Genomic DNA, 24,301 nt, shown 5'->3' with positions numbered 1-24,301 from the left:
GGTTGTTAAAGACAAACATACTGGTAGACCAAGGAAGACATCAAAGTGTCAAGACCGGAAACTTAAAGCAATATGTCTCCAAAACAGGAAATGCACAACAAAACAAATGAGGAACCTGGAGTCAATGTCTGTGATCGAACTGTAAGAAACCGCCTAAAGGAAATGGGATTTACATAAAGAAAAGCTAAACATAAGCCATCATTAACACCTAAACAGAAAAAAAACAAGGTTACAATGGGCTAAGGAAAAGCAATCGTGGACTGTGGATGACTGGATGAAAGTCATATTCAGTTGTGAATCGTGAATCTGTATTGGGCAATGTGATGATGCTGGAACTTTTGTTTGGTGCAGTTCCAATGAGATTTATAAAGATGCCTGCATGAAGAGAACATGCAAATGTCCACAATCATTGATGATATGGGGCTGCATGTCAGGTAAAGGCACTGGGGAGATGGCTGTCATTACATCTTCAATAAATGCCCAAGTTTACATTGATATTTTGGACAGTTTTCTTATCCCATCAATTGAAAGGATGTTTGGGGATGATGACATAATTTTTCAAGATGATAATGCATCCTGCCATAGAGCAAAAACTGTGAAAACATTCCTTGAAAGAAGACAAATAAGGTCAATGTCATGGCCTGCAAATAGTCCGGATCTCAATCCAATTGAAAATCTTTGGTGGAAGTTGAAGAAAATGGTCCATGACAAGGCTCCAACCTGCAAAGCTGATCTGGCAACAGCAATTCGAGAAAGTTGGAGCCAGATTGATGAAGAGTACTGTTTGTCACTCATTAAGTCCATGTCTCAGACTGCAAGCTGTTATTAAAGCCAGAGGTGGTGCAACAAAATACTAGTGATGTATTGGAGTGTTCTTTTGTGTGTTTGCTTTTCATGATTCCATAATTTTTTCCTCAGAATTGAGTGATTCTATATTTTTTTTCCCTCTGCTTGGTCTGAAAAAAATTACCCTGACTGAGTACCATATTTTTTTATCTTGATTTCTTTTAGTGTTTCTTAATGCCCTAAAGTTGCCATTTGAAATGACTTTAGTTTTGTGCCATGTCTGTGATCTGCTTTTTTCAACAACATTAAACAACTGAATGAATATCCTTCGAGCCCGGTGATTCCATAATTTTTGCCAGGGGTTGTAATTTATGACCCTTTTGACAAGTGGAATGTAAACGCCCATTAGGAAGAATAACAGAGGAATGGTAGATTGCAGAGATAGAAGAAGAGATGCTATATTACGGGGAAGACAAGTATTTAACATCGGGAGTTACCTTTCGGGATTCTTTATCATAACCTTAGTACATTTACTGGGCTATATAGCGCTTGGAATGAGTTGGAGGTTTCTTTAAAGGAGTTGGCCGCTACTTTTTTTGATTGCCCCAATCTATGGACCCTGAGCCCCTAAGTATGTTTCTAATTACCTCCTGCTGTCCTTTTTGCCTGTGAGCTGCGCTACCGCGGGATGCTCTCAGGCATCACGTGACACCCCCAAACCCCCCCACACACACACACACACACACACACACACACACACACCTTCCCCCACTGATGTCACATCAAGTGAAGCATAACATCAGTGACGCGATCCCCGCGGTGGATGCTGGGCAGTGGGTTGGGTTACCCCGCTTATCACTACCAGCGCGTGCTTTCCCAATGAATGAGGAGAGGGAGAGCGCGCAGCACTGAGTCACGCCCGGCTGCAGCCATAACTTGACGTGACATCAGCGGATATCGGAGTCGGCTGCAGCCGGGGGTCACGTGATGCCAGTGAGCGGCCAGTGATAGCGCCCCTCACAGGCAAGAACAGCAGGAGGTAATTAGAAAAACACTTGGGGGCACAGGGTCCATCCATTGGGGCAATCATAAAAAGTAGTGGCCAACTTCTTTAAGCATTATATATTATCATTGTTTCTAGACGGGATTATTAGGAATATGAAAACTCAAGTTAACCTTTTTTTTTTTCTAAATTATTTTTTAAACCTAAAACTTTGTTGTTTTTTATAATTTTTTTTAAATCTTCCAAGAGTCTTTTTTTTCTTAAATGTATTTTTTAAACTAGAATTCAATTTCATTATTCTTTTTGACACTATGTTGCCTCCTGTGCATTTTTTATGCACAGTCAGCAAAATACCTTCTATATGCAGTAACCTAATGCCCTGCATTATTTCTGGATTGGCATGGATTCCTTAGTTGGAACCTGGGCTGTCTATATAAAACAATCAGACCTAGCTACCCCAATTCTTTTTTGGCAGAATCATGGTTACAATTGAGTAAATTAAAGGGAATCTGTTACCAAGTTTTTTGCCACCTAATTTGAGAGCAGCACAGTGTTGAGACAAAGACCCTGATTCCAGTGTTGCCACTTATTTGGCTGCTTGCTGTAGTTTTGATAACCTCTGCTGATAAAATGGTGATTTTGCCACTAGAGAACTAGTATGCCTGCTGTCTTGTATTTCGCCATATTCAGGAGCTCTGTATAACCCCACCCACACAACTGACAGCTTTGTGTCCTCTGTGCATAGGCAGAAAGTTGCAAAGCAGTGGTGTGGGCGGGGTTATTCAGAGCTCGGCATTCAAAGAACTGGAGATCTGCAGCACATAAAACACTGAATTGTATCCAAACTGCAGCAAGCAGCCCAGTAAGTGACACATTGCTGGAATCAGAGTCTTTGCCCTTACATCATGCTGCTGTCAGATATGGTAGCAAAAACCTGGTGACAGATTAATAGGGTGAACGCGGGTTGGTAACACTCTTGGCTCTGGCATTAATAGGCAAGTGCCTAGTCTAATGTAGGCAGTAAAAAGAAACTGCGGAGAGGGAGCACAGAAACACTGTGAGAGGAGGAATGACGGCGGAGAAATGACACGTGCATTATATATACCATACCTTTTGAAAAATACTAACAGATGAAGGATTTGGAGGGAGTGTTCCTCTAAGTGAATGCTTCCGTTACAATATTACTGTTTGTGGTTTTGTCAGCCTCTAGTGGATGTGACAAGAAGTTTCCCTGCCACAGTCATTTTTTATTTCTGATTTTCAGCACTACACTAATGATGCTGATGGCCTCTGCACCAGTTTAATGAAGCCCAAATTGATGGAGGGAACGGTGGCTGCTCAAGAAGAGTTTTTTCGGAGTAAGTTTCAAAGATGTTTTAACACATATTCTGGAAAGTAACTTGGTGGTATAGTACAGTTTTAAATTAATTGTTTTCCATTAACTACATACCTAGAACTGTGCGCTGGAGAACACAGAGAAACCTCTTAGAGATGTCCACCCAATATAGCACTTAAGAGTGGTGGTCCCCTCAAAGATGGTGGCCTCTTCCTGTACTTTACACTCTGCTGTAGCACATCTGTCATTTACAAATGCTTGACATCTATATTGTTTAATTGCTCTTTGTTTTTCTATTGGTTTGGTCCCTTCTTTTTAGGATCTTTAACGCTCCCCAGCCTCATTTGTTTTCTTATTTTATGCATTTCTATTCGTCCTCTGACATTTTTCTTCCTTGCTTATACTTTACTTTCCCACTCATCACCAACTGCATTTTTTTATCAGGTGGCTGGGCACTGAAGATGAAAGATCTGACCCTTTTGCAGACTATTGGGAGAGGAGAATTTGGAGGTACTTATTTTTCCTTTCATAGTCCTTTTAAAGAGTGAAACTTTAGTGTGGGCCATGAGTATACTTTTAATACAGGTTCATTTTCTTATATTTGGTTAATACACCCACATCCTGAGCTCATATGGGTATAGAGATTACCATCATGGGTTTTCTGCAGAATTATAATGGGTACGTTTCAGTTTAGACCATTTAAAAGAACACAGAATGAAAAACCCATTGGATATGTGACCCAAGTAGAAGGATCTGTCCCAACGATCATGATACACTGGCTTTACAACAAATAGTTTAGTAATTGGGGTCAACCAATTTTGTATGTATAATTTAGAAGACCAAGTGGAATAACAGAAAATAAAGCAATACACCTGTCAGACAAAAATGTAATTATATAACCACAAGGAAAGGCAAATTGTATAACCAGCCAAAAAGAAAATACCAAATGTATTATTATTTATTCTTATAGCGCCATTTATTCCATGGCACTTTGCATGTAAAAAGGGTTATACTTAATAAAAAACAAGTACAATAATCTTAGACAATAGAAGTTCCTGTCTGGTACAGGAGGAGAGAGGACCCTGCCCGCAAGGGCCACAGTCTACTATGTGACATATATGTCAAATCATCCCCTAAGCACACAATCAGTAATTACCAGGGTGTCAGGTATGGCATAAAACCAGCCCCTACGTGCTTTTTGCATACATTTTTTCAGGGAGCCTGCAGTTGCGTAGACAGTTAGTAAATGACAGTCACTGGTAAAAGGGAATCTGTAGGTTTAGCATGATATAGGTACAGAGACCCTGATTCAAGTGATGTATCACTTAGTTTACTGGGTGCAGAAGTTGATAAAGACTCCGTTTTCTCTGGTGTAGATCTAGCAGAGCTCGGAATGCAGAGCCCTGTATAACCCTGCCCACACCACTGATTGGCAGCTCTCTGTGTACACTGTATATTAACAAAAATCTGCTAATCAGTGGTGGAGGCGTGCTTGGACCAGGGCTCCTGGGACACCTAGTCTTCTAGTGATAATCTCCTCCTGATAAAACACAGGTTTAATGAAACAGCAAAACACAGCCCGGTAAGTGACAACGCTGGAAACAGGGTCTCTGCCCCTACGTTATTATGCTCTCAAACGTCATAGCAAAAATCTGCTGACAGATTCCCTTTAATGGAGATATAAGAGGCTGGGGAAGTGCTTCACTCATGACAGGTCAGCTGACATATTAGCCTAAACTGCAAATAAGATATACCTTTAAATAGGGCACGTGACAGATCTGCCTTAATGTTAGTTACTAGGTTTTTCTATTGCAAATTACGTTTTGGAGAGTCAATGTTGATATTTTTGTGTCTGCTGCAGTTGTATCTTTTTGTTTCTAGCAGACAATACAGGAACATGGTGTATTCCTCTACCTTTAAAGCCCATCCGTAACCAGGTGTGATGAATAGCACTTTGACTGCGCACCACGCTTTTATTTCTATGATTTTTTGGGGGGAAAAGTTTTTGTGGTCTGTTAACTTGATTTTTATTTTTGTGTGCATTATCTTTGACTTCTAGAATTGGAGAGCTGGGGTATTCAAAGCACATGAAATAATTTGCCACCTTTTTGCCACAGTTTTCTCTGCAAACACAAAATTTGTGCATGAATGTTCAGCAGTATGGCAGACCTGATGTGAAGCTGTATCAGGCACAAGCAAACGTACCACGCTCTGGGGGGCTTGATTCTCTCTATGCATACTGAATAGCTTACCACCAGCTGTTTTCCTGAAGTTACTATAGAATTGATGTCAGTCACCTGCTGGATAAAAGGAGAATGAAGCAGCTCATAGACCTTACAGATTAGCTGGCGTGCTCTATTGCCTATGGAGGCTCAAAGAGAATCTGTCACCATGTTTATGCTTCCCACTTTGACAACAAAATAAAATAGAGACCCTGATTCCAGCAGTATGTTGTGATTTACTGTTTTTTAAAACCATTCTCTTCTCTGTTGCAGCTCTGCTAGTCCTCTCAATGATGAGCTCTATGTAACCCTGCCCATGTCTGACAGCTTTCTTCTACACTGTGCATAGGCCGAAAGCTGCCAATTAATGGCAAAGGTGGAAGGATAGCAAAGGCTCATAAATGTCAAGAACTACATAGCAGCACAATGGCTCAGTTGTTAGCACTATAGCTTTGCAGCGCTGGGGTCCTGTGTGCAAATCCCACCAAGGGCTACATCTGCAAGGAGTTTGTATGTTCTTCCCGTGTTTGCGTGGGATTTTCCGGGTACTCTGGTTTCTTTCCACGCTCCAAAGACATACTAATATGGAATTTAGCTGGGGCAGTGATGTAAGAAAGCGCTGCGGAATATGATTGCAATATATAAACAATATATATGACTATGCTACAGTTTTCTCGAAGTTCTCTTTTAATATATAAACAAGCATAATAAATAAGAGATCATCATTGAGAAGACTAGCAGATCTGCAGCATATAAATGAATGTTTTATTAAAACTACAGCAAGCATCCTGGTATGTGACCCAGCAAGACACACTTTCATTGGGTTTCCACTCCACTCTTTCTGGAACCTTTCTACCCCTTGGTTTTGGAACAATTTCACACAAACTCCCCCCCCCTTCCCACTTCTTGGAAGAAAGGGTGTAAATTTCCCCTACAACCACTTGGGCGTATGCCACTGAACTTCTCTGTGGGTGAGTCTGTGCTTTGATTGGCCAGCCTCAGTGGAGAAGAAGCAAATGCCCACGGATGTTCTGTGGTACACACCCAGTTGGTTGAAGGGGAAATTTCCACCTTATTACCAGGGGACATAATGCAGATGAAAAACTGTTCCAGAATCAGTAGAGCAGCACCAGTTGGATAAGGTACTCTGTTTTTTTAAAAAAATTCCTGTGAAGGGTCCTCTTTAAAAAAAAAAAAAAAAAAAGCACTCCCATCAAATTTTTATTCTCTTAATCTATTGCCATTGTCAGATTATATAGCACTGTGTACTTACAATTGCTCATTTTGCCTTTCTTCCCAGCTAATTCTTCTCTTTTTTATTAAAGAGAACATGTCATCAGGATTGTGCTAAGTAAACTACAGGCATTGTCAGGTTGGCACTGTTACACTGATTAAAATATTATCTGGGTTGATGAAATCCGTCTTGTGGTTGTTTAATCTTTGATTGCAGTTTGGAGATAATGAGACTCTCGTGCTCCGAGACAGCCTGTGGGTGGGGCTTTTCTTGGTGCTCTGTTCCTCCTTATGGGCTTAAATAACTCCTATTTTAAATACTGCGCTTGCGCTATTCATATTGTGTTCTTTTAAAAAAAAAAAATTAACTCCAGCAAAATGACGCAGGCGCAGTAGCATTTATCGCTTGCCGATAGATGCTACTGCGCACGCACCACATCCATTTTGCTGGGGACAATTTTTTTTTTTTTTTTTGCTCCAACAAAATGGCCGCAGCGCATGCGCAGTAGCATCTATCGGCAAGCGATAAATACTGGGGTGTCTGTGCCATTTTGTTGGAATTTCTAGCTGAAGCAAAATGGCCGCAGTGTGTGCGCAGTAGCATCTATTGGCAACCGAGAGATGCTACTGCCCATGCGCGGGTGACGGTGCCATTTTGCTAGAGTTAAAAATAAATAAAAAAAAATAATGTAAAAGACCACAACATGAACTGAGCAAGCGCGGATGTAAAATAGGAGGCAGGTCACTGAAAGTTCAATGACCTGTCATTTAGGCCACAATGATGAAGATAATGCCAGAGCACCAAAGAAAGACCCGCCCCGAAGCACGAGCATATCATTATCTCCAAACTGCAAATAAGGATCATACAACAACCACAAGGCGGATTTCATCAACCCAGGTATCATTTTAATCAGTGTAATGGCGCCAACCTCACATTGCCTGTAGTTTACTTAGCAAAATCCTGATGACAGGTTCGCTTTAAGTCTATGACATCATGTGATTAAAAACGGACTAGCAGAATCCTTCCAAGATCTATGTAGAAACAGGAGGTCAGTTTTCCCTGTATGAGTCAGGAGTCACTGCAATAGTCCCTGGCTGGGGGAAGGAAGAGCAGCTGGGTTAGGAGTAGAAGGGGGATGACAAATGCAGAGACAAGAGACTTCCCGTTTCTACATAGAGCAGAGAGAAGATTTTGATGGTTAGAAAGGCAAAATGTGCAAATGTAAGTACACAGTCCTGTATAATGTGATGACTGCAATATATTAGGAGGATAAAAACTTTGATGGGAGGAGTGCTTCTTTTATGCTCCCTGCCAGACATCCTTATTTTTGAATATGATGCTAAAATGGACAGTGCATGCATACATACAGTGCTTATTTACACAGAGAAAGTAGCTTTTAGTTATTGTAAATTATACACATTACATTTTTCAGGCTGTAATTTTAAATGTTGTTAATTTCTCCTGCAGATGTCATGTTGGGTGAATACAGGGGATCAAAAGTAGCTGTAAAATGTATCAAGAATGATGCAACAGCACAAGCATTTGTTGCAGAGGCTCTGGTGATGACGTAAGTGACAAACTCATTATACCAATGCATAGTTTCTATGTATTGCTGAAGAAATAAATTAACCTGATTACTTCTAGGTATTTTCACCAGTTTGCACCTCTGGTTACTGAGAGGAGAAACTTGGTACATTGCCAAAATGCTACTGAGCACTATATACATGAGAGTACTGTCATACTATTTAGGGTGAAAATGTAATTTTCTCCTTCCCTCATGACGGCACCACGGAGAGAGGGGATCCGCCCTTCAAGGACAGGAAACCTACAGATAAAAAGGGCGGTGCCTCTCTCCCGCGTCAGTTGGTTTCCTGTCCTTGATGGGATCCTACAGTCCGGCATACCTGCGGGGTGCCAGAAGACAGAAGAAGGACGTCGTGGGATGCCAGGCCCGGCCAGTCCGATACAGGCAGCGGGAGTCCCCTTACCTCGGCTGGTGCGGTGTCCTGAGGCGCCACCGCTATGGTCAGTGGGCCTTTAGGGTGTGCGAAGGGAGGTCCAGACGAGGAGTGGATCACGACCTCACCTTAGAGCTATGAACTCTCCTGATGCACGTTCTCTGGTGGGAGAGGCTGCCGTGGGTGGCTCCAGCTCTGCACGTCCGTGAGAGAGCAGCTGTGGACCAGCGCCCCTGTCTGGGGTCGGCAGCTCCAGCTCCGTGCATCAGTGGATAAGCTTCTGTGGAGCTCTGCACGTCCGTGAGAGAGCAGCTGTGGACCTGCGCCCCTGTTTGGGGTCGGCAGCTCCAGCTCCGTGCATCAGTGGAGAAGCTGCTGTGGTGTGGAACTGCGCAGCTCCAGCTCTGCACATCAGTGGGAGCAGTATTGCTCAGGCATGGACGGAGGGAGGAACAGGCCTGTGACTCGTTCCAGCCCCCGAATCCGTACAGCTGGTGGTGAGTGATCGTCGTGAATGTTTACCTTGTTATGGGGCCCTTTCCTTGTTTGGACTAGGGAAGGCTGAAGGATGTTAGCGCAAAACTCAAAATTGGGTGTGGGTGCGCTCTGTAAGACCCCATCTGGGCTAAGGGCTTTAAAAATCGGCTGGACCTTAGACCTCTAGGCTAAAGTTGGCCACATGTCTGGGTCGCACGGAGCCTCATGATTAGCCTTCAGAATTTACCAAAAAAAAAAAAAAAAGCCTCAATCTGCTCAGTAAATGTTAAACTAACACTGAGGTTTTTTTTTACTGTTGTCCTCCAGTCTGTTTAATCCATCCATAGGTCGGCACATGGTGTTAATACAGCACATGGTCTCTGTAAAAGTCTGCTGTCCAGCTGCGTCTCATCAGTTGGCTCCTTCGGGTGGGGCTAGTCTGACAATTGAGATTAACCACCCAAAGGAAAGGTTTATCCTTCATTCAGATGGATTTCTTTTTTTAAAACCTTTATCTGAGCGCAGTGCCTCACAGTGCCTTATAAGCCTCTTTGCGCTCACAAAGAGCACATCATAGCTCTTTATATCACATCATAGCGTGGTGCCTCATGGCACATCATAGCGTGGTGCCTCATGGCACATCATAGCGTGGTGCCTCATGGCACATCATAGCGTGGTGCCTCTTGGCACATCATGGCGTGGTGCCTCTTGGCACATCATGGCGCGGTGCCTCTTGGCACATCATGGCGCGGTGCCTCTTGGCACATCATGGCGCGGTGCCTCTTGGCACATCATGGCGCGGTGCCTCTTGGCACATCATGGCGCGGTGCCTCTTGGCACATCATGGCGCGGTGCCTCTTGGCACATCATGGCGCGGTGCCTCATGGCGCGGTGCCTCTTGGCCCATCATGGCGCGGTGCCTCATGGCGCGGTGCCTCTTGGCCCATCATGGCGCGGTGCCTCTTGGCCCATCATGGCGCGGTGCCTCTTGGCCCATCATGGCGCGGTGCCTCTTGGCCCATCATGGCGCGGTGCCTCTTGGCCCATCATGGCGCGGTGCCTCTTGGCCCATCATGGCGCGGTGCCTCTTGTCAGTGCCTTTTTAGTACCTAATGGGACCTCATAGTGTCTCTGTGCTTCAGGGTGCCCCTGTGCCTTGTAGTGTTTTTATAGGGTGTCTGTGCCTCATAGTCCCTCTTCGTAAGGGTACTGGTTCCACAACTAAGTTTATGTCTAACAAAACCAGGTCAGCGACTGTAAAAAAAAAAAAAAAATAAATAAATATCCTAGCCTCTGTTTTGAGACTGAGGGTAGCAGTATTCCTGGCTGGTGCTCAGCTGGCTCGGTGAAATGCCAATTGGAGGCAGGTAACAAGAGCGCTTCCTTAGTTTTGCAAGCTAATAATAAACCTTGTACGTTTTCACCCTTAAAGGTAAGAGGCATCATGTAGTGCTCATACAGCCATTGTGGGTTTGGTCCAATCAAGCGCAGTTTTCTTGCTTTTTACTTGTTGCACAGAAGTCGTAAACTTTAATATTTCTGGTCTTGTCCAAGTACTGACTAATAGGACAGACCCTGACTACTCATATACTGCTCAGCTAACCCAGCTTGATCAAACAAAACAATATTTATCCAAGGTAACCACTGATACTTGTGGAGTCTGGCCTGTGTCTCTGATTAGCTCCAAGACACATACCATCTGCTCTGCTCTCCAGCAGTCTGACTAAGGTGAATGCTTAGCCTGCTCTGGTGCTTAGCTCTCCAGGGGCCCTAATCAAGACTGGTAAAGCTATTATTTAACCCAGTCCTTTCTGGGTTTGCTTCAACCCGAAGGGGCTACTGAGATTCCTGAGAGTCAGACCATTGGAAATGGACTCTAGAAGAACTGCTAGTGAACCTGCAGTTCCAGATTGCAATATAGTAGTATATGCATTTAAGGAGGTATACAATCAGGTTCCAATTCACATGAAACATCAAATTCCTGAGAATAGTTCTTGGTATAAATGAAGATTTAGGCTTTCAGTTTGTGTCCTTCCATTCAGATGTTAATGAGCCTTAAGGCTTTATGGAGGATTATAGTAGTTAGGACAACTCTCATATCGAAGGAAGAGGCATTGACAATAGTTTACCTCAACTATTTCAAGATTATCGGCAGACCCATCGAGTGCTGCAAAACTCACTGGGCAGTGAGTAAGAGCCGTAGTCTCCCAAGGTAGAATAAGGAGTCCTGCCATATGTCAAAATTAAAAGCAGTCTGGCCACAACTGTGAACAAGGCAATATTGCTGTTAATAAGTAATCTCTTACATTCCAGTAGGACATGGTCACCATGTAAAGGTCTTGTCATACAATAGAGTAGCTTTATCTTACATAAACCATTATGGAGGAACTCTGCCAAGATCCCTAATGACACTTATGTCTAATCAGTTCAGATGGCGAAGTCTCACCTTTTATCTTTAACAGCACCTCATATAAAGAGAAAGAGAATTGCAAGTGGACCTTTTTAGCCGTGAACTACTGGAACAGTGTCCAACCTTCATTGAATAAGCAAGGAATGTGAAAGTGAGTTTGGATCTAGGCCCATTTTCAGTCCAAAGATGGCACCCTGGGATGTGAATCCAGTGCTTACGGCTGTAACAAGCCTTTGCTTGAACCCATAGATTCAGGGTCTTCACAATAAAGACTATTATCCCAGTGGCCCTGACTTCAGCATGGTAAGTTATGACATTCAAGCTTTGTCGGTTAATCCTTTGTTTATACAGATCCTAGAAGATGGGTCGGTTCCGGAGCTACCTGATCTTCTGAAGATGGCTTCCAATTTCCATAGAAGTCAGGAAATTATGCACCCTACTTTCTGTGCTAATCCAGGGAATCCATGGCAGAACAATAAGAAACCTCCTGGGCGGAGAAGGCCGGGGGTACGATAGAGCAGATATGTAGAGCGGCAACCTGATCTTCCCCCTCTACCTTCTTTAACCTCTGCCGGCTAGTCTTAACCTCTTTTTCGGACCTTACTTTCGGGAGAAGGGTTCTGGAAGCTGTGGCCCCCCCCTAATGAGTCACTTCTCTGTAATTCTCTCCGTGGTGCCGTCATGGGGGAAGGAGAAAGACGTAGTTACTTACCGGTAACGGAATTTCTCAGAGCCCATGACGGCACCCGTACATTCCCTCCCTTCACGTGTGGGTGCGCACACTTATTAGTTAATTATTGTAGCCACGTGGTGTGTCTAGCGAGGTCTTAAATTGTAAAATTTTTTGTTACTAACCTGGTGGTCCTCTCATGCTCTGTAAACAACTGATGCGGGAGAGAGGCACCGCCCTTTTTATCTGTAGGTTTCCTGTCCTTGAAGGGCGGATCCCCTCTCTCCGTGCTGCCGTCATGGGCTCTGAGAAATTCCGTTACCGGTAAGTAACTACGTCTTTTATGACCGTTTATATTACAGACAAAAAGTGTGCACACCACCTGCAAAAAATGGTTTGAAATGTGCATCGTCCATTCATACTACTTAAGCCTTTAAATAAACATCTAAAATTGAAGGGATCTAGCTAAATACTGAAAGAATAAATATATATTGTAGCAGAGCCAGGTAGGATAGGGTAAAGTCCCAGCTCTGCAGGGTTTGATTAGATGCACCTGCTTAGCGTTTTACTAGAACCAGGTCCCGTGTTCCCTAGGTGTTCCAGTCTGCTGGATGTGGCAGAGTGAAGTGTGCTGCTGGCGAGTGAACAGCCTAATTGTGAGTTGAGAGAGAGAGAGACTTGCCGGGGTCTCTCTCTGAATGAGGACTGCATAGGTCAGCTGGAAAAGCTGAACAGTCTGTATGTTGGTGCTGCAGAGAGCTGTGTGGAAGCTGCAGCCTGTTGAGTGTGAACTGTGAGCAGAGTTGAACACTTCTGTTTGTCACTGGAAGCTGCTGGAGTTCAGGCTGAAGAGGATACCGAGACTGGTGGAATTGATACTCTTCTGTGTATGAAGTTTGAGCCACGAGAAAAGACTGTAATTTGTTCGGGTGAGGCCATACAGGCATATATGTGCCTGCTAAATGAACTGTTTATTTGCTGTGATACCATTGTACCCAGAAGATGCTGTTTTTGACTTTGGATTCCTTGGAAGGAATTCTCAGGAAGGCAATAAAACTGCACTTGTTTGGACCAAACCGCATTACCTATATGAACACTACCTAATGCCTACCTAAGAAGGTGAATCCCTATAATACACTGCTCAAAAAAATAAAGGGAACACTTAAACAACAGAATATAAGTCCAAGTAAATCAAGCTTCTGTGAAATCAAACTGTCCACTTCGGAAGCAACACTGATTGACAATCAATTTCACATGCTGTTGTGCAAATGGAATAGACAATAGATGGAAATTATTGGCAATTATCAAGACACACGCAATAAAGGAATGTTTCTGCAGGTGGGGACCACAGACCACATCTCGGTACCAATGCTTTCTGGCTGATGGTTTGGTCACTTTTGAATGTTGGTTGTGCTTTCACACTCGTGGTAGCATGAGACGGACTCTACAACCCACAGAAGTTGCTCAGGTATTGCAGCTCATCCAGGATGGCACATCAGTGCGAGCTGTGGCAAGAAGGTTTGCTATGTCTGTCAGCGTAGTGTCCAGAGGCTGGAGGCGCTACCAGGAGACAGGCCAGTACACCAGGAGACGTGGAGGGGGTCGTTGGAGGGCAACAACCCAGCAGCAGGACCGCTACCTCAGCCTTTGTGCAAGGAAGAACAGGAGGAGCACTGCCAGAGCCCTGCAAAATGACCTCCAGCAGGCCACAAATGTGCATGTCTCTGCACAAACAGTTAGAAACCGACTCCATGAGGGTGGCATGAGGGCCCGACGTCCACAGATGAGGGATGTGCTCGCAGCCCAACACCGTGCTGGACGCTTGGCATTTGCCACAGAACACCAGGCGTGGCAAAGTCGCCACTGGCGCTCTGGGCTCTTCACAGATGAAAGCAGGTTCACACTGAGCACATGTGACAGACGTGACAGAGTCTGGAGACGCCGTGGAGAGCGATCTGCTGCCTGCAACATCCTTCAGCATGACCGGTTTGGCAGTGGGTCAGTAATGGTGTGGGGTGCCATTTCTTTGGAGGGCCGCACAGTCCTCCATGTGCTCGCCAGAGGTAGCCTGACTGCCATTAGGTACCGAGATGAGATCCTCAGACCCCTTGTGAGACTATATGCTGGTGCGGTTGGCCCTGGGTTCCTCCTAATGCAGAACAATGCCAGACCTCATGTGGCTGGAGTGTGTCAGCAGTTCCTGCAAGATGAAGGCATTGAAGCTATGGACTGGCCGCCCGTTCCCCAGACCTGAATCCGATTGAGCACATCTGGGACATCATGTCTCGCTCCATCCACCAACGTGACGTTTCACCACAGACTGTCCAGGAGTTGGCGGATGCTTTAGTCCAGGTCTGGGAGGAGATCCCACAGGAGACCATCTGCAACCTCATCAGGAGCATGCCCAGGCGTTGTAGGGAGGTCATACAGGCACGTGGAGGCCACACACAATACTGAGCCTCATTTTGACTTGTTTTAAGGACATTACATCAAAGTTGGATCAGCCTGTAGTGTGTTTTTCCACTTTCATTTTGGGGGTGACTCCGGATCCAGGCCTCCATTGGTTAATAAATTTGATTTCCGTTGATGATATTTGTGTGATTTTTGTTGTCAGCACATTCAACTTTGTACAGAACAAAGTATTCAATGAGTATATTTCATTCATTCAGATCTAGGATGTGTTATTTGAGTGTTCCCCTTATTTTTTGAGCAGTGTATAATCATATGGGACCATTAGACTACAATTCAAATATAAAACAGCCGACAACAACCCAGAAAGGCAGAAAGGACCAAAGTAATACTATGAAAATCAAGTAAATTCTTTATTGAGATAAATACAGTGACCAGAAACACACAAATTAAAACAACATAAATGGACAACTGATCGTTTAAAATATAAGTCATGTGTTCAACCACATGTCTACAGGACAGCAGATCAGCTTTTAGTGGTCGAATCCATGGTTACAACCACTAAGAGCGGTCTAACTAACCAACTGTCACTATATGTGTGGTCATAACCATGGATACCCAAGCTACTGCAATGCCCTGCACATGAGGTAAGCGACATGGCGAATCTGAAAAATTATGCTAAATTTCTAATTGGAGATAATATCATAATTATTATCAGCAAATATTACACCTACTACATATTGGGATAGGATCTTGGAGATGAGAATACCCCTTTAACATAGAAAACTCACAAAAATATGAAAACTTATCTCTGCAATTCTTTGCCTTTTGGCCTCTTTGCTTTTGTCAGAGATCAGTCATGTCCCCGGCATTCTCCGCTTCATTAGTCTAATAAACATGGTGGGCAGGATTATCGTTCATTTGTAGGTTTATGGGCCTTTAAATTTCTATATGTTTACCTGGGCATTCCCTAGTCGTGTATTCTCTCTCTGCAGTAGATAATGTGACTATTCTTTAACTAAAGGAATGATTTGTATTTTTCAGGCAATTACGACACAAGAATCTGGTTCAGTTACTGGGAGTGATTGTAGAAGACAGGAGCAGCCTGTTTATCGTCACAGAGTTCATGGCAAAGGTAAATGTGGAACAGGTTGCCTCTGATGCAGCTCCCAGAATATTGATCTACTCGCCTTGCGGCCTATGTATTCCTTTTGCGCCCCATTGTTCTGACTAGTTTTTGTATGTTTGTGTTTCCTAGGGCAGCTTAGTAGACTATCTAAGATCTCGAGGAAGATCGGTGCTTGGAGGGGAATGTTTACTGAAGTTTTCTTTGTAAGTATTCCCAAATAATCCCTTTGCTGTTAAAGTGAAGACAAATATTTGATGTCATTACCTCAAGAAGTTCTTACAAAACTACAATAAGACAAAGTGCTTTCCAAGCAGGCGTAGTGGTAAATAGTAAAGATGTCTATACACTAAAGGCCATCATACACATTAGACTAATGTCGGCTAAACCCGCCGATATCGATGGGTTTGATCCACAACCTAATGTGTATGGTTGTCCCAGGCAGCTGATCGTCGGAGGAGATTTAGATCGGGCATGTCCAATTTTGGACTGCTTTGCTTTCCCTGAGGGAAAGTGGGAGAGCCTGACGAATGATCGGCTGAAGCTTTGTTCAGCGGACTGCCATTTAATCGGTATGGCTGGCTTTAGTGGCTTCAGGTGATCTTTCACTAGTTTGAATCGTGTGTAAAAGTCGTCACCTTGGATTACAGTGCTGCAAGTTAACCTCTTTAAAAGGGTTGTCCACTACTGGTATTGCTCACAAACACAGGTAGATTTAGTCTTTACAGTCCTCTGGTCTCTGTAAATGCTTTTGTTTTTTTTAGGGACGTGTCGGAAGGTATGGAGTATTTAGAAGCCAATAACTTTGTGCACAGAGATTTAGCAGCACGTAATGTGTTAGTCTCAGAGGACAATATTGCCAAGGTCAGTGATTTCGGACTCACAAAAGAAGCATCTGCAACACAAGACACCAGCAAATTGCCTGTGAAGTGGACGTCACCCGAGGCTCTGCGAGAGAAGGTAAGTGACATTTGAACGTAGTCAGCAGCATCATGCCTTGGCTGGATATGTGAAAAACATCAATCTGCTCCAAGCTCTAAACTATTTTCATTTCATTTCTTAATATAATTTTTCTACTACTTTTCCAAATATGGTATAGTTAGGGGGCGCAGAGGTAGCAGTGGTACTGGGGTGTTGGTGATTCTGGGGTACCAAAATCTTTAAGAATGCAGGAATTTTAAGAGTGGCACTTGGTGGTTGTTACAGATGTTGCTCAGGTGATGCAAGTTACACTTCTAGGCCTAATTACCGTATGCGTCTTAAAGATATATTGGGTATAGGCCACTAAACTGCAGTCTTCACTATTGTGGCTGCGTGCCCACTATGCGTTTTTCAAGTGTTTTTGATGCGGAATTTCCGCACCATAAACGCTTGAAAAACGCTTGGTAATACGTGCCCCATGATCCCCAATGAAAATCCGCATGTTCTGTGCACATGCTGCGGAATTTTCCGCAGCGGTTTTTCATTGCGGAAAAGTCTGCAGCATGTCCATTATTTGTGCGTTTCCGCATGCGGATTTGAGGTCACAATGCATTTGAAAAACACAAGTCAAATCCGCCTGTAAAAATGCTGCTGAAACGCTTAAAAAACGCGTGTAAAATCAGCAAGCATTTTTACAGCCAAGAACATGCAGAAACGCTGTGGAAATTTTCTGCTTCAATTCTGCATTGTGGGCACATTCCCTAAGAACAGATTTCCATTCTGGCTGCAACAGTCAAACAGCAGATACGGCCACATAACATTGTTAATCATGGGACTGACAAGTGATTGTCCGGTAGTTAATAACCCCTTTAGGCTGTGTGCCCACGATGCGTTTTTAATGCGTTTCCGCAGCTGCGGAAACGCATTAAAAACGCATGGTAGAAGGGCAGCAATGTTCCCCAATGATAATCCGCATGTGCTGTGCACATGCTGCGGAAATTTCCGCTGCGGATTATCATTGCGGAAAAAAACGCAGCACTACCAATTATTTTGCGGAAGTGCTGCGTCTTCGCCGCCATTGACTTGCATTAGACCGCATGGATTACGCATCACTCTATATGTAGATGCGTAATCCAAGCGTTCTAATGTGCGGATGGTACCTGGGAGTAGAGGAGAGGAGAGTCTCCTCCACACCCAAGTACCATTAAAAAATCTGTAAAAAAAAGAATAAAATAAAAAATAAATGTATACTTACCTTCTGTTGGCCCGCGCACCGCTCCTACTTGCTTCCCGGCACTTGGCAGTGAATTGAAGGACCTGCTCTGACGTCCGAGTCATGTGACGGGTCACGTGATGCTGACGTCGGCAGGTCTTTCAATTCACTGTTGCCGGCAAGGGAGAACGGAGTGAGCGCGACACCGGGAGCCATCGGAGGGTAAGTATATATTTATTTTTTTATTTTTATCACTCTCTCGGGTCACACTATATAAATCCATGCTGTTTGCATGGATTTATATAGTGTGACCTAGTTATCACAAGCACTTTCCAAGTGATGCTAAAATCGCTTGGAAAGCGCTTGTCAATCCACATGCGGAAATGTCAGTGGGTAACCGCTCCATTTCCGCATGTCCCTGGCAGGAAAACGCATGTGCGATCCGCATGTACAATCCGCATGCGTTTTTTTCTGCCAGGGAGATGCAGAAACGTTCAGGAAAAAATCCTGAGCATTTCTGCATCGTGGGCACATAGCCTTAAACTTTTTTCGGTGTAAAACTGAAGATTTTAGCATCTTAAGTCTTTAGAAACAGATACCAAAAAGCAAAAATGAATAAAAATGTGTTCAATGTTTGAAGAAGTGGTGACACAGTTGCAGCTTATTCTTTATCCACAGGATAGGTAATATGTTACTGATCACTAGGATCCTATTGACACCCCACCACCCCCCCTGTTAAATAGAGCGTCGGGGGAGCATAACCACTGTCCTCCATTCAAAGTGTATTGGACAGCTGGAGATGGCGGAGTACCGTATTTGGGTATGCCTACATGTCCCACCCATAGACTTTGAATGGAGCAACAGTGTGCATGCTCGATCCTTGCTTCTTTCAAATGAGGGACACTGGGCACCTGTTCTCTTATTTGGTGGGGGGCTCCAAGTGGTAGGATCCCCAGACATCACAACTTATCACCTATCCTGGGGGTAGGTAATTATATAAAGGGGTTGTGCCACTATTAGCTTGCAGTTCTTGTCTGACATTATTTTGCCAGCAAACAGGAAATCGCACAATGAAATATCTTGCAGTTGTTAAAGATTAAGAGTTGAAATGTTAATTTTTTTTGCATCATTTACAACATTATAATGTACGTTTTTACAGAATTTTTCAACAAAGTCTGATGTGTGGAGTTTTGGAATACTGTTGTGGGAAATCTACTCATTTGGGCGAGTGCCTTATCCACGAATTGTAAGTATATTGTATAATGCCTTATATATTGTACCGTAGTTATATGCAATCAAGAGAAATCTCAGGGTGATGTGTCCACTGAACTTCTCCAATCGCCAGATATCAAGCTCCTGTTTTGCTGTGTGCACCCGTTGCTTTTTTGACGCATATTTGTAACAAAACCTGAAGTGTTTCTTGATGCCACAAAGTGATTGAGATTGAGTTGCTTATTTGTGACTTGCAGACTTATATATGCAACATGTCAATTCTTTCACCACTTTTGATGTAAATTTCACCCATCCTAATGAGTGGGGAAAAATCTGCAGCAAAAACACGCGTATTTTATGCAGCAGTTTTCCTGCAAAGAGATGATGCTGAAATTTTTTCACCTAATACTTGTGTGCACAAGCCCTAATTGGACACCTTCAGCTGGGAGTAGATTACCCATCTAGAGGTAGTTAAAGAGGTATTCTCAAATTTGAAAAATTGTTCCCTAACAATTCGTTAGGGGTAACTTTACGATCACTTGGGGTCCAACCATCACGGCCACTAGCAATTCTGAGAACCGAGGCTCTGAGGGAGCCCGGCTGAATGCAGTGGAGGCTGATCATGGGCACTACCCCTTCATTCACTCTTAATAGGAGCCCCAGAGATTGACGAGCGCTTTGTTTGGTTCATGTTCAGCACTCCCAGTAGAATGAATGGAGCAGCAACGTGCACGATCGACCTGCGCTGCATTCAACAGGGGCCCTTCAGAGTCATGGTGCTCGGGATCACTTGGGGCCCCAGTGATCTGAAAGTTATCCCATGGTTGGGGGATAACTTTAAAACTTGAGAATACTCCTTTAAGCTGCCCTATCTGAGATTGGTACACCCTGTTCTTAGGCTCACTGCTGAAAATAATATAAAACTATGCCCTTTAGTCCTGCTTCCAATGGCCACACATTTTGCCGTGTATGAGTTTATTTATATAAAACTATGTATTTTCAGATTCAGCCTCTTTCCAGCTATACTTAGAAGACCTGACATAACTACTGGCATTGTACTAGTCTGATTTCATTCATTGTAAAGCAGCATGGATTAGCATCCAGTCCACCAAAATATCACAATCCTAGAGAAACCCAAACTTTTCGTTGTGCTATGCCTTGACATCTTGATTGTTTGTTGCCTAGGCTCTAAAAGATGTTGTCCCTCGGGTGGAGAAAGGATACAAGATGGATGCACCAGATGGTTGCCCCGCTATTGTGTACGAGTTGATGAAACAGTGTTGGCATCTAGACCCCAACCAGCGACCATCTTTCAGGAAACTACGGGAACAGCTAGAGCATATCAAAGACAAGGAGCTGTACCAGTGAAGGCAAGGAGGCCACTTGTAATCACAGAGCCAGAGACAGTGACTCATCCATATCCAAATTGTGGCTATGGGAGCAGAAAAAGGACTTTTGTGAGTACAGTAAATATATGTTGGGCTCTCCAAACTCCCCTGCCTTGCACTACCTACCACTCTTGTGCCCAGAATTCGGCTGAAGAGCCCTGCAGGTCTGTAGAAGGATTCGGATGTTCTCCAAAAAAAAGTGTTTTTATTGTCCCATTTTCCACCTCCTCCTGCCCTGGGTTTTCTGATACATGGACAACCCTCAGTGGCTATGCTCTGGAGGAGAAGATTACATGGCCAGGCTACAGCAGATATAGACACCATCTCTGAAAACTACTTTAAATTCTAGTTCTGTTCTAGTTTTTCTGTTTTGTTTTTGTTAGGTCACGATGTTACACTTGTTATAAAATCATCACAGAGACCATGGGAATCATTGCAACATACAATCAGCAATGGGAACTTTTGATGTTCTTGTATAATATAATGCAAATAATAACGCATGCTTCAGACCAGGAACTTATTTTCTGATGCTTCTCTGCCTTACTTAATGGGTTACAAACTGACATTGAGCTGGAAAGCAAATTTATGGGGATTATACAATTCGTAATAACTTTTTGTCTCCTTTACTTGCCAACCTTCCTGCAGAGCATGTCATAAACCTAATGCAATCCCTCCTAAACTTGGAAAGTACCACTCTTTAAGCATTCTCTATTAAAACCCTTTATAACCCCACTACTTTTTACATAAATAATTAAACCTATGTACTAAATATAGGAGCGTAAACATTTCATTAAGACGTACATTCGGTATTAGCATTTCAAGTGAGGGAGGTGCTAGCATTATTTGAGCAATCATCACGTACCACAGTTTTAGGGTTTGGATAACCTGGTCACTGTCAGAGCATGTGACAACACTTTTTAGACCTGCAGCGTCTTTTTGGATGTTTATTGGTCCTCATGCAGTTTGTTGTTTCCAAAATTTTGCAACAAATTAATTATTGGCAGGCTCCAATAATTATTTCTTTGGGGTCATACTTCCCTTTGTAGCAGAGCACACCGCCATGATGCAATGCCATCCTCTTGCAAAATGCTTTCTTCATTCTCATTGTGTTGGTGTAAATACCAGAAGCTTTTTAATGATGTATAATTGTGAGATAGATCTGCAGCCAGGGCCCAATGTTATTTACAATGGGAATGGTAATACCCAATAGTCAGAATAGCCCAGTCCATCTACAGGACTTTCTACTACCGGCGAGAGATTCTACAGGAATGCTCATGAATCTTGACCTTCAGGTCGACTTCATTTTAGCCAGTGTCTATATTCAGGCAATTCGAGGATAATGGTTTGCAGTTTTGGGACCCATACAGTGATTTAGAATTGTAAAGCCTGCTCAGGGAAAGGGTCGATTGAATCTAAAATCTGCAGCTGATTTCCGAGACGATGGTAGCATCGTAGACACAACTTTAATCCATGTCCCCCTCCCCATGTCTCTCGATTACTTACATTTTTATAAAATAAACCATTCACTAAAATGTAACTATTGTGCTATGAGCCTTAAAGATATATTATCTAAATTATTGGCCTATGAGATTTCCTGCCTTAAATTAAATTAGGTTTAAAGGGGTATTCCCATCTCCAAGATCCTATCCCAATATGTAAGAGGTGTAATAATATTAGCAAATACTTCCAATTAGAAATGTCGTATAGTATTTTTGATTCGTTATGCCACTTACCTCATGTGCAGGCAGCGCAGGACCTTAGGTATCCACAGTTACGACCACTAGCAACTAGCTAACTGTCACTTTATCAGTGGCCTTAAACCATTGATACCTAAGGTCCTGCAATGCCTGCACATGAGGAAAGTGGCGTAGCGAATCAAAAATACTATACTACATTTCTAATTGTAGATATTTGCTAATATTATTATTATTATTACACCTACTACATATTGGGATAGGATCTTGGAGATGGGAATACCCCTTTAAGTCAAGATTTATTGAAATTAGAAAATACTACATAATTCAGCCAAACCTTTGCATGCCTTTTTGTTGAAAACACCTTATGCGTTGAAATGTCCAGGTACCACTATGTGTCAGTAGGACAGTGGAGAAAATGCTTGTACCCGCAGTATATACCCCCTTCAGGATTTTACTTATATGCACCGTAAAGGGGAACCTCTTAATAGATTCTTGCTCCTCGATTGCAGCCAGGTATGCCTTTTTCTGAAACGCTGCAGCCTTTCAGAGGAAACTTAGTTGGAATTGCCGGCTGGGGACTATGTATAGGGATAGACCTGACTAGTCCGGCACAGCCTCCAGCCGTCTTCTCCTTGCACCACTCCAGTTGATTGTCAGTTCTCTTCCATGTATAAGGAGAGATCTGTTAATTGACTGAAGCTGGGCGGGAGAAGCCAGGGCCCGCGGCGGACTACTCGAGTCTCTTCTTATGGTCCCCAGCCAGCTTTTCCACTATCTTTTTCTCTTAAATCATACAGGACTGCAATCACCTGTGGTTCTGGCTGCATGAATCTAGTGACATGTTCCCTTTAATATTCTGTTCACACTGCATTATGACCTCCTTTCATATCAAAGCTATGAAAGTTGTGGTGGAATCACTTTTAAACCGATCCCAACAAATTGAGACTGGCCAGATTGATTTGTAAAGAGGTCCTTTAAGTTTCTATCAGGGTTCGGTTTTTTTTTATGAGAAAACTAGCAATGCAGATTTTGCTTATATTGAACATGCCAGAACTGTTAACAATTGTGTGAACAAAACCATAACATTTAAAATGTTTTTTAAAAGAATCAATGTTTTTTAAATGTATGAAGATTGGGTATCAAAGTATAGGATGTGTTATACTGTACTCACTTTGAATTTTGGCAGGGGGAGGGGAGGAATACTCCCAAATGAAAAGTCCTGAATTTCCGTCTGATTTGTGTGCTTGTATTTTGTGTATAATTTGCCATATATATATATTTTTTTTTTTTTAAAGGGATGCAGGAGGGTCCATTTTTCATGTGTTTTTTTTTTTTTTTTACTCATGTTTTGTTAAAAATCACAAAAGATACTGCCTTTGTGGTTAAGGAGGTGTTTTACTGAAGTACGAATTTTATTTTTATTGTATACAAAGACAAACATGGTTTGGGGAGGATGGTAGGGAAAAAAGATACAATCACTCTGGAAAGGTGAACTTTCTTGGATTTAATCTTGTGGAAATTGTGTGCATGCTGTCTCGTGTCTTCATTTCCAAAGGCCTTTCCTTTCTTCATTCCTGTCCAGTGCTTTAAACACATGTATATGCTGCATTTGGTGGGATAAAAATGTAATAAACCATTCCACATGGAAGTTGTTGCCTGTTTGCTTGCTCAGTACACACATACAGTATTTATACTGGGAGATGGGGTGGTGGGAGGGGGACTGGTTTTCACGGAAAAGGTCCATTTGTTTGCTCCCTTCTTTTTTGGTGTTTTAATTGACGGCCTTCATTTTGTACCTCTGGTTCCCTTTCCTGAGAAAAGTGTTATGGATGGACTTAAAGGGGTATTCCCATCTCCAAGATCCTATCTCAATATGTAGTAGGCGTTACAATAATAATATTAGCAAATACCTCCAATTAGAAATGTAGTATAGTTCTTCTGATTTATGTCTCTTTCCTCATGTGCAGGCATTGCAGGACCTTAGGTATCCATGGTTACGACCACTAGCAACTAACTGTTATGCCTGCACACGAGGAAAGAGGCATAGCGAATAAGAAAAACTATACTACATTTCTATTTGAAGGCATAATATTATTATTACACCTACTACTAAAAATGTACAAACGGCCCAAGTGTTTGGGAAAACACAATTGTAAGCAAATAAAAAATAAAAAGCAAAAAAATTAAGACAAAGTCCTTTATTTTTAAAAGTTGTACAGATTTAGTTTTGATGCGTCTG

The 24,301-nt window shown here is 42.9% G+C and overlaps 1 protein-coding gene across 3 annotated transcripts in view; it reads left to right on the top strand.

The window, feature by feature from the left end:
• The window catches only part of CSK (C-terminal Src kinase), a 102,325-nt gene extending 78,615 nt beyond the window's left edge, over nt 1–23,710 (top strand). For 2 of the 3 annotated variants that reach the window (XM_073652818.1, XM_073652819.1), the window contains 8 exons: nt 3,054–3,147; nt 3,570–3,635; nt 8,049–8,148; nt 15,550–15,640; nt 15,764–15,837; nt 16,396–16,591; nt 18,925–19,011; nt 20,163–23,710. In XM_073652818.1, the coding sequence (XP_073508919.1) occupies nt 3,054–3,147; nt 3,570–3,635; nt 8,049–8,148; nt 15,550–15,640; nt 15,764–15,837; nt 16,396–16,591; nt 18,925–19,011; nt 20,163–20,345 (891 nt within the window). In that variant the 3' untranslated portion in view covers nt 20,346–23,710. The remainder of the gene's footprint in view (nt 1–3,053; nt 3,148–3,569; nt 3,636–8,048; nt 8,149–15,549; nt 15,641–15,763; nt 15,838–16,395; nt 16,592–18,924; nt 19,012–20,162) is intronic. The other variant, XR_012251272.1, reaches the window with a different exon arrangement.
• The last annotated feature ends 591 nt before the right edge of the window (nt 23,711–24,301 follow it).

Source organism: Phyllobates terribilis, unplaced genomic scaffold (genome assembly GCF_046119375.1).
Source record: "Phyllobates terribilis strain yellow unplaced genomic scaffold, ASM4611937v1 Scaffold_11__3_contigs__length_659146591, whole genome shotgun sequence".
In the NCBI taxonomy this organism is placed as follows: Eukaryota; Metazoa; Chordata; class Amphibia; order Anura; family Dendrobatidae; genus Phyllobates; species Phyllobates terribilis.
Note: the sequence above shows the minus strand (reverse complement) of the source record. Positions and strands in the feature narration are given on the sequence as shown.